Here is an 18,987-nt window from a genome sequence, read left to right on the forward strand (position 1 = left end):
ATCAAACTAAGTTGCAAACAAAACATGACACATTAGACTAATAAAAAAAATTATGGTACCTTAAAAATATTTATACAAGAAAATGTTAATGAAATTATAATAGTCTTTAATCCAGGAGAAAGTTCAAGTCTTAGTAGACAAATGATGCATCATTATATTAGTAAAACATCATATGATGTTGACATTTCATCTTAATTGTACATCTGCTGGTGTTATAGAAACCTATGTACTTAATTGTTTAAGAAATAAAATCTTGAAACTTGTAACACTTTTTAGCAGAACATAAAATTAAAGATTATGCCTTGTATGTTTTTTTTTTACACATGTTGCAGCACAAAGTGTATGTATCTGTATTGGTTACACATAAATTGTGGTGTAACATATCTTTATAAGTGCATTTATATTTGTGTAAATTTAATCAGATGCTTGGTATGAAAAACAGATTAATGTTCATGAATAATCAGTATGTATTGCATAAAGTAAAGAATCAAGTAAAAACTCTAGAATAATTTGTCAGAAATGTTGACATGATAAGAGTTTACATAAGTATGTGGTCTACACTGCTACTATTATAGTCACTATTTTAATGATTCAATAAAACATAATTACTTCCTAAATGATTTATATCTATCCATATTTTTGTTCTGCAAATAATAATAATAAGTTGCATGTTGCAAAAACATATCTTAAATTTAGGTTATAGTTGCAATAGTTTTGATTGTTGGAAGTTACCTCATTCTGATTATATTTGCCCCCACAACATTATGTAATGTTATTTTGTACTTTATGAGTTTAAAAGCATTATTTATAATAACTGGTACCAGTTTTAAATAAATGAAAGTTAAAATGGTGATGAAGATAGTATCTGTCTAGACCTCACACTATAGTGTAAATATCTTTCTAGACCACATGGTATAGCAGAACCAACATTTATTTCACAACAATTGCCATGTTAATTATAAAAGCTTGTTGTTATAAGACAATACTTTCGAATGAATACAAATAACCAAAAGCACTCACTAATAACTTCATTACTAGTTTAATAATTTGGCCTTTACAGACCTGACATGTGCACAGGTTTGCACTTGACCAAACTATGATTCAGAACTTTTATTTGAAGGAATCAAATGTACATACATATAAAGTGGAATATGGAATATGTTTAATTTTGTTAAATATATGAAAAGTTACTTTTTGGTTTAGAAAAGAATAATGAGTTAACATTTTTGTAAACTGTTCAGAGAAGGATGATCTGGATAAAAAAAAACACATGAGACTAAAGAGAATACACAAATGTGTCAAAACCAGTTTCTCTAACTTCCAAGTCTTCTGACAGCTTGTTTCAATAATTTAATAGTTTACTTTATAACTATGAAGTAACAACGTGCTAGTTTCAAAGAATAGAATTTTGTTAAGATGTCCAGTAAGAACAGATAATACAATGTAAATATACTTGAAATAATTTCTTCAGAATAAACTGAAAACAGATTGCTATTGAAAATTGACTATGAGTTCATTTGAGGTTCGGCTTTCACAAGTGAGAGTTAGTGGACACATTGTTTTAATGTTTTACTTAAGGTAAAAATACAATTTTGAATGAACAACAAGCATTATACGATAATAAAACATTTTAAATTGTGTTTGAAATAGTTAATAAAATGTGTGATGTCTAAGAGAAACAGTTGATAACGAAGGTAAAATATGTAAAACTTCAATATAAATAATTTGTGTAACAAATAAATAAACTGTACTTAAATTTTAAAACATTACAAATAATGACTGGAACAGTGCTAAGAAATCTTCACAATGAATATCACAACATTTCACTTGCCATGGCCAACTGCCGAATGTTTCCAAGGCAACCTGCTGCTGCTTCCTGAATTATCTCATTAACAGATCCTAGTAACTTGAGGAGGTGCTGAAAGAATTTGTTTAAATATGATGTTAATATAATTTATTGTTATGGTTTCTTTTATAATAATGAAATTGAAAGAGATAATAATATTAATGCCAATAATACTTTATTAAAGTGGAAAACAATTGTTACTGAAATAATTGGTAGTTCTTAATAATTCTAAGCTCTGTTTGGTACTCTTCAGAAATATTGAGAAAACGTTTTTCCTTCTTCATAATACTAACGTTTTCTTTACCAAAACTGTAAATAATTACAGCTTTTCAATCCAGAAGTTTTGAAACAATCCTTTTACTGTGTAACATAATGGAAAGATTATTAATAGGTGAATGATGATTAAAGATGTAAAGTAATTCTTGTAATAATTATAACTTTATAAAACATTCTAACTAATACTATTGAGCTAGGAAACATTATAAAAGAGCAGAATATATTTACCTTATAGAATACGAGCGAACAGCACATTTCCTTTTTAATATACAACTTTACAAAAGTTAAAATGTTTCATTTACTGTAGTTTTACAATAATTAAATAGTTTACTTTATTAAAAGTAATAAAAAATGTATTAGTTATCCAAGGGAGTAGAAACTGCATGGTAACCTAATCATGTTACTATCTGTGTAGAATGAAAATTGCAAACTAACATTTTTAGTTTACAACAAAGGTATCTAATGACCTTATAAACACTATAAGTATTATACAATACTAAAGAAATTTAAATTACATGTTAAACAGTTAATAAGAATGTGTGGAGCTTACTTCATAAGCTATATAAACCTTTGTTGTACACTAAATTAAGTATGTCTGAAATACTCATGATACGTATGACTACTTATACAAATTGATTACCTGAAAAACACTGTATAATACAACATAAATACACTTAGAAATTTAATAACATTTTGAATAAATCATTTCATAATAACGTACGCTCATGGGAGTGGAGGATACAGAAACTCTATCAACATTTGTTGATATATGTGTACTTTCTGGAATGAACATTTATTCAGTAAAACATACTATAGTGCACTAGTATAACAGTGTATCATCACTATAGAAAAAGTGATGCTTGAATTAACAATAATTAATGACACCATTTTATTGATTCACTAAAACAATATCTTGCAAAATGATTTATATCTATCCACAATGGCTGCACCTTGTTAAAGAAAGTGTTATACTCTTTACCCCCAGTTCTTCTGGTTCCCCTCTTTGCAATTCTGTTTTTATAAACCACTTTAGCCAGTAGTCTTCTATAGCAGGTTTATATTCAAAATATAAACTTGAATTAAATAATTCACAATGCCTATAAAATAAGATGTGTGAACTAGAATAAAAAGTTTATTTCTCTGAGTTAGGAAATAGTCATTTAAACTGGATAAGACTGAAAGAAAACCATTATTCACATATTTCACCACATACATACTGAAAAACAATCACCACTTGTGACAATCAGTGGAGCAATCGACCTGGTTCCAAAATGTACTGTGGTCTAGAACTGGTCGTCATAACAAAGTAGATTGTTATTCAGAACAGTATTGTAGATAAATGTGAGTGAATATAAAAACAACTTTTGACACGTTCCTGTTATCACACACCATGTTGAAATGATTGTGTCACAAATATGTTTTATTATGAATCAATAAAAGCTCAGTTATAACAAACACAAGTAACAATGTACAATTAAAAGAAAAAGAGGTCCTTTGAACTAAGTACAAAGAAGTTAGCATGAAAGTAAAAACATGTACGTTATTATTTAGTTAGGTATTGTACAATCACTAAGTTATGAGTTTCACCATCAGAAGAAATGGTAATCACTTTATGATTTCTTTTCCAGAAAGTTAACAAAGAAAAATACAGAAAAAAAAAGGCAGAAAACAATCCTTCCTTGTATTTTAGTTGGTGAGAATAAAAGTTTATTTGCTACAGAAACACGCCATTAGTAAAATTTATATGCAAGTACACTAACAAAATCCGATAATAATTCACAATGTACGTTTTTGAAGATTTTAGTCTGCATGCAAATGTTTCTCACAGTTTTGAGAGTAACAGGCCCAAACTTACTAAGTAGATTCAAAGTTGCTGTGGGGAATATTTATCTACATTGCTTAACATCTCTATTATTATTGGTATATGAAACACAGAGGGCTAAAATGTATGTCATGAAGGTCATCCAGGCATGATGGAAATATAGAAAGAGGTTTATAAGATTATTTAACTTGAATTTGGCAACACATTTTTTGTTCTTGGACTCCTGGTCTCCCTCAGCATCCAGAAGGCAACATTTTTTTGAGAGTGAATTTATACAGTGCCTTGCAAAATTATTCCCCCCCAATCACTAAGATCACATTTTGATGAAATATAAATAATGTAAACAATTTTTTAATGAACTTATTTTATTCAAAACTAATGATCAAGCTTAACATTGTTATGTGTGTGAAGGAGGTTGAATGTCAGCAAAACCTGCAAAGAAAAATATATAAGCTGAAATTCACTGATTCAGTCCCCTAAGTCATTAGTTGACGAAAGCACTTTTGACAATAATTACTGCTCTGAGCCTTTTTAAATAGGTGTGTACCAGCTTTGTACAACGTATTGGTATAATTTTTGCCCATCCTTTCTGACAAAATTTCTTCAATTCTGACAAGTTTGTTGAGGATTGTTAATGGATTGCAATCTTCGTGTTTTAACTGTGCTACTCCAAGTCATTTAATTTTTTCTTTTGAAACCAATGCAGCATTTACTTTGGGTGATTGTTCAGCTAAAATTTGAATTTTTTACTCAGTTTTAGATTCTTGGCTGCACTTTGCATCATTCATCTTCCCCTCAATCCTCATGAACTTCCCAGTCCCTTCTGATGGGAAGCATCCCCATAACATGATGCTCCTACCACCATCATGTTTAACTGTTATGATGGTGTTAACTGGGTGAGGTGTTGGGTTCGCTCCAAATATAAAGCTTTGAATTTAGACCAAAAAGTTCAATTTTTGTCTCATCTGACCACAAAAACCTTTGCTACATGTGTGCATTATCATTTAAGTTGTTTGTTCCAAACTCCACGTGAGATTTAAGATTATTCTTTTCAGTACTGGCTTCTTTCTTGTCACTCATCTGTACCAGCGAGTTTTGTGTAGGGACTAAGATGTTGTCAATGTATGAACACTGACAACTATCTAAGGCATGGAACTTTGCAAGTCTTTCAAAGTCACTGTTGGCTTCACAAAGCCATTTTATCTGCTTAGTTGGAAGGGTGGTTTGAATTGGGTAGTGACTGGGCGGTATATGAAGCACATTCCATTTATTAATTACACTATGTAACACAAATTTTGTTCCTGGATAGTATATGTTATTTCTTAATTGCTTATGTTGTAAAAGTACAAAAATGGCCATTATTCCCTTCAAATTTTGCTTTTGTGACCTGGATAATGAAATTTAGAAATTAACCTATTTTCTGTGTAAAAATTGGCAAATTTGCACATTTTCATTTACATAAGGTCTCAATAAAACAACATATGAATGAAGATTTGCATGTACTTATACTAAAGTTATACAAAAATGTTTAGAAGTGAGTAGTTTTTTGAGATTTGCGACTGTAATATAAATCATTTTCACGTATCATCCCCCAAATACAGTCTCTCATTATGTTTTCATTATACACTCCCAAGTCACAAAAGTAAAGTCTGAGGAGAAAAATAGGTCTTTTCCATTAACTTTAGGCATAAGCAATTGGGAAATAAAACTTTCTGTCCAGAAACAAGAAAAAGTAAAAATTTTGTTACATAGTGTTATGGACTTCACTGCACTCAAAGGAACAATCAGTGACCTTGAAATTTTCTTGTAACCTTCTTCTGGTCTGTACTTCTCTACCACTTTATCCCTGACTTGTTTGGAAAGCTTCTTGATCTTAATTGGTTTTTCATATCACTATGTGAGTTTTGGCTTGAACAAATGCACTTACACTGAAGTACAGTTACACCACTTTGATTACACTTAGAGAGAGACTATATGCTACTTTTGTGGACATTTCAACACCACTTTGATTACACTTAGAGAGAGACTATATGCTACTTTTGTGAACATTTCAACACCACTTTGATTACACTTAGAGAGAGACTATATGCTACTTTTGTGAACATTTCAACACCACTTTGATTACACTTAGAGAGAGACTATATGCTACTTTTGTGAACATTTCAACACCACTTTGATTACACTTAGAGAGAGAGACTATATGCTACTTTTGTGAACATTTCAACACCACTTTGATTACACTTAGAGAGAGACTATATGCTACTTTTGTGAACATTTCAACACCACTTTGATTACACTTAGAGAGAGACTATATGCTACTTTTGTGAACATTTCAACACCACTTTGATTACACTTAGAGAGAGACTATATGCTACTTTTGTGAACATTTCAACACCACTTTGATTACACTTAGAGAGAGACTATATGCTACTTTTGTGAACATTTCAACACCACTTTGATTACACTTAGAGAGAGACTATATGCTACTTTTGTGAACATTTCAACACCACTTTGATTACACATTTCAACACCACTTTGATTACAGAGAGACTATATGCTACTTTTGTGTGACTATATGCTACTTTTGTGAACATTTCAACACCACTTTGATTACACTTAGAGAGAGACTATATGCTACTTTTGTGAACATTTCAACACCACTTTGATTACACTTAGAGAGAGACTATATGCTACTTTTGTGAACATTTCAACACCACTTTGATTACACTTAGAGAGAGACTATATGCTACTTTTGTGAACATTTCAACACACTTTGATTACTTTAGAGAGAGACTATATTACACATTTCAACACCACTTTGAGAGAGACTATATGCTACTTTTGTGAACATTTCAACACCACTTTGATTACACTTAGAGAGAGACTATATGCTACTTTTGTGAACATTTCAACACCACTTTGATTACACTTAGAGAGAGACTATATGCTACTTTTGTGAACATTTCAACACCACTTTGATTACACTTAGAGAGAGACTATATGCTACTTTTGTGAACATTTCAACACCACTTTGATTACACTTAGAGAGAGACTATATGCTACTTTTGTGGACATTTCAACACCACTTTGATTACACTTAGAGAGAGACTATATGCTACTTTTGTGAACATTTCAACACCACTTTGATTACACTTAGAGAGAGACTATATGCTGGACATTTCAACACCACTTTGATTACACTTAGAGAGAGACTATATTTTTGAACATTTCAACACCACTTTGATTACACTTAGAGAGAGACTATATGCTACTTTTGTGAACATTTCAACACCACTTTGATTACACTTAGAGAGAGACTATATGCTACTATATGCTTTTGTGGACATTTCAACACCACTTTGATTACACTTAGAGAGAGACTATATGCTACTTTTGTGAACATTTCAACACCACTTTGATTACACTTAGAGAGAGACTATATGCTACTTTTGTGAACATTTCAACACCACTTTGATTACACTTAGAGAGAGACTATATGCTACTTTTGTGAACATTTCAACACCACTTTGATTACACTTAGAGAGAGACTATATGCTACTTTTGTGAACATTTCAAACTAATATTTTGCACTGAACTGATGTAGGGTTACTGGAGCAAATGAGCTGAATACTCATGAAATTTATAATATTTAAATTTTCTGTGAAAATCTTACTCACCTAATACCAGTTTTTCTAGCTTTCTCAGCTTGAATGAGCTTTTTAAGATTCCAAACATAAAGCCCCATGATTGTAAGCTCAGATGGCAATGAATTGTGAAAACTTTATGGTAGATAAACACTTCTTTAAAGCATTGTACTTATAATATAATCAAGAGCTAGCAGGACCAAACTTGGCATTTATGATGAAGTACCATGTCTGGACGTTTTAATGCATGTTTTTGGAATATGGACCCAGTTAGAGTAGCAATAGATGTAATTAGGAATAATGGAGAAGTTCTACTGATACACTGTGGCCTCTGTGAATTATGGGGATTTCACAGCATGGATGATATATGCTACTTCAACTGAACTACCAAACTATGTGTAAATATACATTTGTATTTATTGTTGGCCTTCTCTTTGAAATTCTTATTTTAAAATTGACTGTGATCAAATTACGCTTCTAATGACAATTAATTCACGCTAAGTCTGACAGAGGTGTTAGTATACAACAATAAACAATAAAGGTTTTAAAGTCAATATCAACTTTATATTCAACAGATAAAGTATGTTTGTATTTTTATATCATAAAAATTTTGTTAAACATTATAAACAGTTTTTTGTTTCAAGCATAGATTCTCAATAATTCCCACTAAGCATCTCAAGAAGATATCATACCAAATTAACACTTCATAACTGAATTTCAAAAACATTCACAAGTTGCTAATTATAAGAATAGGAAAATATACTTTAGTGAAATTATCAAGCTCTTAACAAAACAATTACTTACAGGGACAGCATTACTAGCATGCATGGTCACACAGTTGCTTGGCTCGTAAGATAACTGATGCAATGCACAAATGGCTGCTTCATGAACTTCCTCTTTCTTTGATTTCAGATAGCTTACTAGAGGTGGCACAACACCAGCATCACCAAAAGCTATTCGATTATTTCCCCAAGCACAACATCGACGTATGGCTTCTGCTAGATACTGTCTTAGCTTACTGTCCTTCTAATGAAAATAGAAATACAAAAGACTGTTAAATGACAATCAGAACACAAAAGCTTACACACTAAATATAATTCACGTTTGTTTGTTTTGTTTGGAGAGGGGTTCTTACAAAAAATTTTATTTGCTCAAAGTATGTGTTGGAATGAAAACTAAATAATTTAATTACTAGCAAGAAGCGTATAAATCTTTGGAATGTGTCATGATATACAAAAGTATCACAGTAGCATAACTTTTATAATGTAACAAGGAGGTAGATCATGAAACCTAATGTTTTCCACTTTCAACTTCAAGGAAATTTATTTAAAAATAAAGCAAGATGCAATCTCTTAAAAAATTTTTCCATAATTGTATCATCAAAATTACCCTGAGAAATTCTTGTAGGCCTAAAAGAAACAAACAATGCATACCTATGTACTTGCAATAAACATTTATAGTGGGTGAAATCTTATCTCCCACTGAAATTCAAATTTCACTCAGAGAACTGAAGGGAACAAACAGGAAACGTTCTGGCACTGAACTAACCTAATTATTCTTAATGTCTTCATTTGCTCATCCTGATATTTATGTTGTATTCATTTCACACTTCATAACACAGTATAACACATATATGTAAAAACGGCTGGTTTGGGTTGAGAAAATGTTTATGTAGAGGAGCGAACAACCGAAGAAGGTTGAAACGTTGTTTGCTCCTCTACATACAAAATTTTCTCAACCCAAACCAGTCGTTTTTACATATATATTTTTCTCTACAAGTGGGTTTTCTCGTCATCACTGACAGTATAACACACACTTTTTCTCTCTGTACCTAGTAACTCGACTATTTTACACAGTTGTTTCACAATGCCTATAAAATAAGATGTGTGAAATGGATTAAAAAAGTTTATTTCTTTGAGTTAGAAAGCAATGTCATACAAACTGCATATGATCAAAATAAAACCATTATTCATATGTTTCACCACATACATATTGAAAAAGAAAAGGTTAAGTTCATGAACTATTATTTTAGCTCACTGGAATATGCATCTCCAAGTTCTCAATTCCTATCTCACACTGTTAAAATTTTTTTTCTCAAACTCTATTTTTATGAATCTCAGCAATCAGCAAAATTGAAAGCAATATGACAGCACAGTCAAGCATTTGTTAACAGTTTCTTTTGCAACTAAGTTTTTTTATAAATCGCTCAAGCCAGTAAGTAGCCTTTTATACACGAAAAGACAAACTACTTATGAATCACTGAAACTACTGTGATAAATTTTTGAGAGCCTAGAAGAAACAAACAATGTATGTCTGTGTGCCTAAACTAATAAACAAACAATGTGTCTCTGTGTGCCTAAACTAATAAACAAACAATGTATGTCTGTGTGCCTAAACTCAGAAACAATGTATGTCTGTGTGCCTAAACTAATAAACAAACAATGTATGTCTGTGTGCCTAAACTCAGAAACAAACAATGTATGTCTGTGTGCCTAAACTCAATAAACAAACAATGTATGTCTGTGTGCCTAAACTCAGAAACAAACAATGTATGTCTGTGTGCCTAAACTAATAAACAAACAATGTATGTCTGTGTGCTAAACTAAACTAATAAACAAACATTGTGTATGTCTGTGTGCCTAAACTAAATGTCTGTGTGCCTCAGAAACAAACAATGTATGTCTGTGTGCCTAAACTAATAAACAAACAATGTATGTCTGTGTGCCTAAACTAATAAACAAACAGTGTATGTCTGTGTGCCTAAACCAGAAACAAACAATGTATGTCTGTGTGCCTAAACTAAGAAACAAACAATGTGTGTCTGTGTGCCTAAACTCAGAAACAATGTATGTCTGTGTGCCTAAACTAATAAACAAACAATGTATGTCTGTGTGCCTAAACTCAGAAGCAAACAATGTACGTCTTTGTGCCTAAACTAATAAACAATGTATGTCTGTGTGCCTAAACTAATAAACAAACAATGTATGTCTGTGTGCCTAAACTAATAAACAAACATTGTATGTCTGTGTGCCTAAACTCAGAATTTACAGTTGATGAAACATTCTCTTTCTCACTGAAATACCAAATTTCATTCAAAGTACTGATGGGCACAACTAAATGTGATATAGAACCAGAAAATTTAAGGATAATAATGTGCATTATGTCCTAGTGTTTCCAAGGTTCCTGTACAGTATGATTTAGTACAAGCAGTGGACATCCACAGATTCAAATCAAACTTTTGGCCTTTGAGACAGTAATGCCAATTTCCTGAAGACATTTTTCAACAAGATTTTAATACTGACAATACTGGTGTATTGTGAGTATCAAAATCTTGTTAAAAATGTCTTTGGGAAATTGGCATTACTGACCGAATGGCCAAAAGTTTGGTTTATAATAAGGACTCAATACAATTACAAAAAATTCCTGGAAGAAGCTTAATTGCTTCTGAAGATATGCTGGGGGAGCTTTATAAATGCTATTTTATTACATTCTAAGGCTTATACTGAACAGGTTTCCATGCTAGTTGAACTGTGTATATTTGTTGTATATTAACAATCAAGCAATGAAAGCCTTGAACAGCTGAATTAGTGCCTATCAGCAACTTCCTAATGAAAAAGTGGTGGATAAGCCCATAGTGGTCACTCTAAGGCCCCACTGCATTCCGAGAAAGAAAATTTCTGCAACCACATAAATGTGTAATAGTTCATGCTATTTGTAAGCAATGGACAGAAGACTATGACTGAATGCATTCATGTCATAAAATCATATTAATTAATTACTTTTTTAATCATACTTTTTAAAATTGTCAGAAGAGTTATTATAACTTTAATATATTTAATATTTTAATATGTAGTTGATTCTAATTTAAATGTACAACTTTTGCCTTATGACTGATGACAGGGTTTTTTTTTGTGGCCCATGAGGATATTTAAAGGCCATACATGTGGCCCATATGTTTAGTTTTGGTAGACTGCTACTGCTATAAAATATACAGTAGCAGTCATGTTCTCCTTCTAGTCGAAAATCCTTTCTCGGCTGAAGGGAAGAACTATGCTATCGAAGGGAAGTTCTTTACTTCATTAATGATTGTGCTGACCATTTAAACCCTGATGCAGTTTTATCAACATTTCCTACTATTAACTGGATTTTTAATGCTATAAAGTATTCAAAAGGGATAAAAGAAAAAAAAAAATTTCCAGTGTCTCATTGGTGACCAGATTTTAAGTCCAACGGAAAAGTTCACAACTTGGAACTGACTATAACAGTTACATAAAACCTATATAGATTATTCATCTTCATTCTCTAGATTCAACTTCACATGTGTTTCTCTATTTTCAAGTTCATAACTTAAATAAATCAATAAATCTCGATGTCTGTCATGTTTTTATACATACAAAGTATGCATATGTTTGTAACAATCAAAATGTTTTTAGGCTTTAAATTTTATAAATTCATGATAAAATGTTTCATTTTATAGCAAACGACATGTCACACATACATAAATCAGTATGTGATTCTTTTCAGGGATAAATGTTCCCCTTTGTCCGCATCCAGTTAGTAGAAAAACAACTTTGAAATTTTAAAATATCCAGGTGGAATTATGGGTGATGGAAAGTGGGAAAGAAAAGCACGAGAAAAAAAAAGAAAAAAAAAAGGAAGGAAAACTTATAAATATGGGACAAACACACCTTATTTTGAATACTGGGTTTGGTTTGTTTTGAATTTTGCACAAAGCTACACAAGAGTTATCTGCATTAGCTGTCCTTAATTTAGAAGAGAACTAGAGGGAAGGCAGCTAGTCATCACCATTCACCACAAACTCTTGAGCTACTCTTTTATCAAAGAATAGCAGGATTGCCTGACACATTATAATGCCCCCAGCCAAAGCTTGAATATATTTTGTGGGTTGGTGATTCTAACTGAAAATATTGGGTGTTATCATTTAAAAAATGCAGATGTGGCACTGTTGTCAACCAGCAAGACATGATGAAAAATTAGGGAAGAATGTCAAAAGCCTTGATTTTTGGTACTAGAAAATCCTGACACTTTTTGTCAGAATGAAATATATTTATCAAATTTTGTTCTTTTATCTTGAGTTTTATAAAAGGTATATGGAGAAATTTCAATTAAGATTACCAAGCTCACTAAAATGCATATATTTCTGAACTAAAGGACTGCATTTTGTAGTCTAATAAAATTAGCACACAACTATCAAAACTTTTCAGTGGATTAAATGACCCTTTGAAAATTCACAGGCTGTAAACTGTAGATGAGTGGAATTGCTTTAGTTGAAAACCTACTTTTAATAACTGTTATAAAAGTATATAATCTAACTAGTAACAAATAGCAAGTTTAAATTATACTACAGTTTAAAAATTAAATGCAATTTCTGCCTATTGAATTTAATATATGAAGAGTAAAGTTGTAACTGACTCTACAATGTCACTGTGATTTACGGACTGTTTAAATTAATTTCTATGGAATACAAACAAAATGTAAGATATAAATACACAAACTAATTAACAATTTGTATACATGGTACACCATGTCAAGGATAAAAATACAATGGATATTGTGATTCACACAATAAGACAAAATCATAATGAGAACAAAATTGTATTATTTACATAGAGCTTGTACTTTTTCAACAATTATGCTAAGAATGCCAACATTTTCCTAACTTAAAAACATATTTCCAATAATAATCCTTACACTTATAACTCTTACTCATCTGCTAGGGTTTCTTCCTTTGTTCATGTAAGCACTGGTCTGCCTCTTGCTCAGTCTATTGTACCTCCCTGAATTGCCCTTGCCAATACTTGTTTTATAACATTCTCCACCTACATCAATGCACTCTCTATCTTGGTACTGTTTATAAGCACTTCATTCACATAATGTTATCACTTTCTGATGTCAACCCAATATTTAATATTAGCTCTTAGAATAAGTGTAGAAGAATGTGAAAGCAAATAAGTATTACTGAAAATACAATTTAGAAAAATGTTAACTTCCAAAAAATACATACCTAACCTCCAAGTCACAGCTGGAATTTCATATTGAGAAGATGGAAAGACCAGTGAGATCATTACCAGTACAGAAAGTGTCTGCATAGATCATTTGCATGTCAAAAGAATATTGGCACCATAAAGGGGGAACCACACTACATCCAGAACAAGTATGCTCTTCACCCTGAACATAATTTTTGTATTGTAGGTGAAATTGTACATGAATGATCATCACTACATGCAAGCCCCAGCAAGACAGTTGAGGTTCCACTACTTGGGATTGGAATGAAAGATTACTGGTCCCTATATCCCACATTAGTGACTAGAGAGATTGGATCACAGCATTATATATATAAGTGGATCCAAACCTTTAGCAATAGAATGATATGTTATGAGCCACCAGAATCACAACAAGAATGTAAAAATACTGAAGTGAAGAATCATTTTCCTCAACCTGAAGAAGTTCAAAAGGCAACATCCCAGTCTAGAAATGACTGGTTCATGTATGCCTTACTCAACCAAAGGAAACAGTACTCACCTGGTCTGGAATTACGAACATTCATTCACATTCATTGACAGTGTGGGAAAGGCGCATCCCACTTGGACAAAAGAGCATCAAATCTGAACCAGTATTACAAGTAAGCTCCTGTATAGCCTGGTGCCACTCCTATCAACATCTGGGGGAAACATCCAGGTACCAAAGATAAGAGACCTCAACTTTGCTCTCTTCTTCAAGAGTGGAGGAATTCACTCTAATACTCTGGAAGAAAACCCTCTGTCCACTATCCCAGTGACAAAAAAACTTGGTTAAGTAAGAACTCCTTACCTCCACTAGTAGAATCTAAGGGGAAGGGGGTAATGCACATTGGTGAGTCCTGAGAAACAGTATCCTGGAAACAGTGCAAGTTTTCTAAACGTTTAAAAGCAAACAAAACTCAATTCATTCAGTCCAGGGACAAGCAAGATCCTCTTATGTTTCACTCCTGATAATCCATGAGTGGTTGTCTAGTATAGTACTGTAATAACACCTGGTCAACTCTTAAATGGTCACACTGAACACCTTGTTTCTACACACCCTGCTACAACCTGTATAAAATATAATGATTTAGTGAGTGGTAGTGCAGAATTGGTTAGATGGAAGTACACTTATCTGGTCAACACTAGCCACAAAATTGGATCCTGTCAAAACAAATTAAGAGACCTGGAAGGGTGGCAATGAAAATACTCACTGCCCTGTATAATCTAACTAAAATAGTTACGATAGCTACAGAGGTTAGGTGAAAACTCTCTGATGAGGAGACTGTAGATCAGGCAAGTACTGAGAGATAAAAGCATTGGAGAGGTCAACACATCAGTCCTCACAATGACATCCAGCTGGCAATTCGACCAGGTTACTGAGGATATAGAAATGTGTCAAATCTGATTAGTTGTGGCTTGCAGAAGGATCCTTGGCTTCAAAGACAGTTCCAGAAAAAAGTTATTGTCTAGCATCTCTAAAGACATTAGAGCAGACAACAAAACCTTTAAAACCCTCACTGAAAATGGCAATGATTGATTTCTGATTGAACACAGAAATCAGAAATAGTGATCAGATGAATAGATGAAAAGGGACTTGAACCCCATTACTGTCCAACAATGTCTCGAGGAATAACAACTTGTCTGATAATGTAGAGAGAATGAGAAAGCAGTCAGTGAACAAACAGTGCAAATCACTCCAACATAACGTTTGTAGACTAGTATCAATAACAACAGGGAGGAATGCAGAAGCCAAACACTGAGCCAATATGCATGCTAACAATAGTTCCATCTTGTCATCTATGAAGATGGTGATCTGGAGAGTCTTCCAATAACACAACTTAAAAAGAAAACAAGAGTTTCTTTTAGAGCTGGAAAACCATAGACTTACCCTGTCCCATCAGAACCTCAAATTTTGAAGAGCAGATGTATTATTTGAGAGCCAGAAAATGCTTCCACCTGGAAGTGATAGGCTAAATTCTCAAAGTTCCAACAATGTTGTAGACAAGGCATAACTGTTCCTTCACATAACTCAGAGGTAAACCACAATATTCATGGACAAAGAGACAAACTAAAAATTGGCTCTCAGATAATCAAAGCCATCAAAGAAGAATTAAAAATTGTGTTGATTTCTATTCATTGGAAGAACATTTGGTTAAGTAATTCTATTTTATATAAAAAAAAAATGTTGGGCCACCTGTTGTGTCCACTGTAGAGAATTAAACCAAGATTCCATAAACTCACCACTGTTCCACAGGGAGAAATGAAAAGTCAACAGGCACAGGAAAAAAGCCAACCTAAATTCTCTCCTGAATGTTGAGAATTGCCCTCAATTGCAACTTAAAAGCCCCTCTGGAAGACTACCACAGAACCAAATATATGTTTACATCTCATTACAAACATTGGGTGATACTAGATATTAGAAGAGACCTGATTTGCCTCCATGTTAGAAAAAATAATCTGGGAATAAATGCTGTAAATTGGCTTGCCAGTTGGAATCTTTTCTTTTTAAATTTATTATAAATTTCTACTACAAAAATCAACTATATAACACTGATAATGGACAAAGTATCCCCGAAAGATCATAAAACTGAGAAATGCACTAGTTACACTTTGTCAAGAAATAATGATAACAATATCTGAACGAGATGCTTCTGTACAGTACTAAGATAAAAGGTGCATTGATGTAGGTGGAGTGTCATGAGAAAACTATCATAAGGGGCAATTAAGAGGGGTGCAAAAAACCAGAGGAAGCGAGACAAAATCAGACCACTCCTTTGGTGTGCAAAGAAGGAAACCCTAGAAGACAAATAATAGCTCTAAGTGGGGTACAAAAGGCCAGAGAAAGCGAGACAAAATCAGACCACTACTTTGGTGTGCAAAGAAGGAAACCCTAGAAGACAAATAATAGCTATAAGTGGGGTACAAAAGGCCAGAGGAAGCGAGACAAAATCAGACCACTCCTTTGGTGTGCAAAGAAGGAAACCCTAGAAGACAAATAATAGCTATAAGTGGGGTACAAAAGGCCAGAGGAAGCGAGACAAAATCAGGCTTTGGTGTGCAAAGAAGGAAACCCTAGAAGACAAATAATAGCTCTAAGTGGGGTACAAAAGGCCAGAGGAAGCGAGACAAAATCAGACCACTCCTTTGGTGTGCAAAGAAGGAAACCCTAGAAGACAAATAATAGCTATAAGTGGGAGAGGAAGTATGTATGTGTTGGAAATATAAAGAACAAAGGCTAACTTACTTTATTACAAAAAACAAGGAAAAGAAACTTATTCTGACTCGAGTTAATTTCAAATGATAATAGAAAAATAGCTAACTGTATAGGCTAGCTGAGCCAGCAATGGCACTACTCCATAGTCAGTAATGACAGCTAGATTCTCCTCATCATGAGCAATGTAGGAAATGGCTGCACATACACCTGATAATACTTCTTTGTGTTGAGATTTCAATAGGCTAACAATAAGCTCTAATCCTCCAACAAAACTTCGAACCATCTCTCCAGCATCCTATAAAAATAAAAGGATGTCACATTCGTAAACATAAAATAATAACATAGTTTTAAAACAAAGATCCACTATTATTAATAAAAAGCTCAATATGAAATATAATATTTTTGTGCTGCATTCTTCTATATTTATTTACAGGTATAAATTTAATATAAGTCTAAGGAATTTGTAGTAAACCTATACAAATGTGATGTTTACATTCATATAGCTAACTGCACAGTATACAATTAATGTATATGTTAGTCATTTATTCATTGGCAAACCATGTCTTAAGTGAGAAAGTTTCTTTAAATATTCATTAACACACATATAAGATCATTGTCTGAATTTATTTTTCTCACAGATTTCATTTGTATACAAAACAGTAACACATGGTGATTTAAAACAGGTTTTAAGGTTTATATAGTTGAAGATAAAATACATTTTTGACTGTGTAATTTAATTTATGAACTAAACACAATAAACCTGTTAAATAAATAATAAAATCTAGCCCTTCAGAAAATTTTCTTCTCTGCCCATCAACAACGTTTGTTGAAAAATGAGTGAAATTGAGTTTGTTCTGAAAGCTTTTATCTAACAACTGATTTTGTGAAGCGTGGAGAACACACACACATACCAAAACTTTAAATTTTTATTTGTTATAACTACTATGCTTTGCCAAATGCTCATGACAAGAAAATAACTGAATGACAGTACTTTATTAAATTACAAACTAAACACAAATTTAACCACCAGGACTAAGAAATGATAATTTCAAATAGTTAAAAAGGAAAAGGGTTTAGATTCACAGAATATATTTTACTGTCCTAATCATCTTTAGGATAAAAATAAAAGTTTGATATTAAAGGAAAACTTCACTTCTTACTGAGGAAACATATTCAATAAATTTCATTTTTGTTTGGTCTATAGTCTTAAATTCAAGTTTTTTTTTCTTTTCAAATATTTAAAATATCAATAAATAAAAAACTTTGATATTGCTCCCTTATAAATACTAATCAAACAAAAAAAAGAAAAAATATATTTCATTTTACTTTCAAAGGCACTCATTAACGTATCAATTTACATTATATTATGTGTTATTATTGTTAATAGCTCTTGCTAGTTAGCGAGTTTTATAATATGACTAACAATGCGTGTATATATCTCTTCTGTATTAAATCTATGTTATATATGTATATACACACACATTAAGCCTACAATTAAAGTAAGCACATCAGCAGTACTGAAATTAAGCTTTTACCTAAGTGCCATTTACCTTTTTTTTTTCCACTTTAACATTTTTCTTCAAGTGTTCCTTATGCGCTGCAATTAGTAATAATGTTACCAAATAATTTATGTAGAAGTAGAAACGAAATGATTAACATATTGGTATCAATACCAGTAACAAATATCAGTATCAATGGTTACAACTACCATGAAAACCACCTATCACCACTCTTCACTATGTTATAGGTCCAGCTTATCTCTCTCTCTGGTTAACTTGTGTTCAGGGTTACTGAAAAGGAGTGGAATTCTTTGAAACTAGTATAACCCAAAGTGTAGACTGCACTAGACTTTTCTTGAATTTAGATTTCAAGATTAAACTACTTTCAGAATACTAAATTTATTTATAATACCATGGAAACCAATAAAGGGAAAAAAATAAATAAATTAATTTTGAAAATATTAAATGATTAAAATGCAAATTATTAAAAAAAAAAAACTTTTTTTTTTCAAATTTATCCTTTGTTTTGCCATTGCAGTGTCATAGAGGTTCTGATGAAGTCACAGTGATCATAAGTATTTAGATAAATCATTTGGAGAGCAAAAATCGTTTTTTTTAATTTATTCTTGACAGTGCAATATAAGTTCATTTTTAGCTGAAAGT

General features: G+C 32.1%; 1 protein-coding gene across 2 annotated transcripts in view; it reads right to left on the reverse strand.

Annotated features, from left to right (window-relative positions):
- Positions 1–1,037: 1,037 nt before the first annotated feature.
- Positions 1,038–18,987, reverse strand: part of gudu (Armadillo repeat-containing protein gudu) — a 102,850-nt gene continuing 84,900 nt past the window's right edge. For both annotated transcript variants that reach the window (XM_076488431.1, XM_076488437.1), the window contains 3 exons: positions 16,932–17,120; positions 8,393–8,614; positions 1,038–1,918 (listed from right to left, as the gene is read on the reverse strand). In XM_076488431.1, the coding sequence (XP_076344546.1) occupies positions 1,814–1,918; positions 8,393–8,614; positions 16,932–17,120 (516 nt within the window). In that variant the 3' untranslated portion in view covers positions 1,038–1,813. The remainder of the gene's footprint in view (positions 1,919–8,392; positions 8,615–16,931; positions 17,121–18,987) is intronic.

Source organism: Tachypleus tridentatus, chromosome 1 (genome assembly GCF_004210375.1).
Source record: "Tachypleus tridentatus isolate NWPU-2018 chromosome 1, ASM421037v1, whole genome shotgun sequence".
In the NCBI taxonomy this organism is placed as follows: domain Eukaryota; kingdom Metazoa; phylum Arthropoda; class Merostomata; order Xiphosura; family Limulidae; genus Tachypleus; species Tachypleus tridentatus.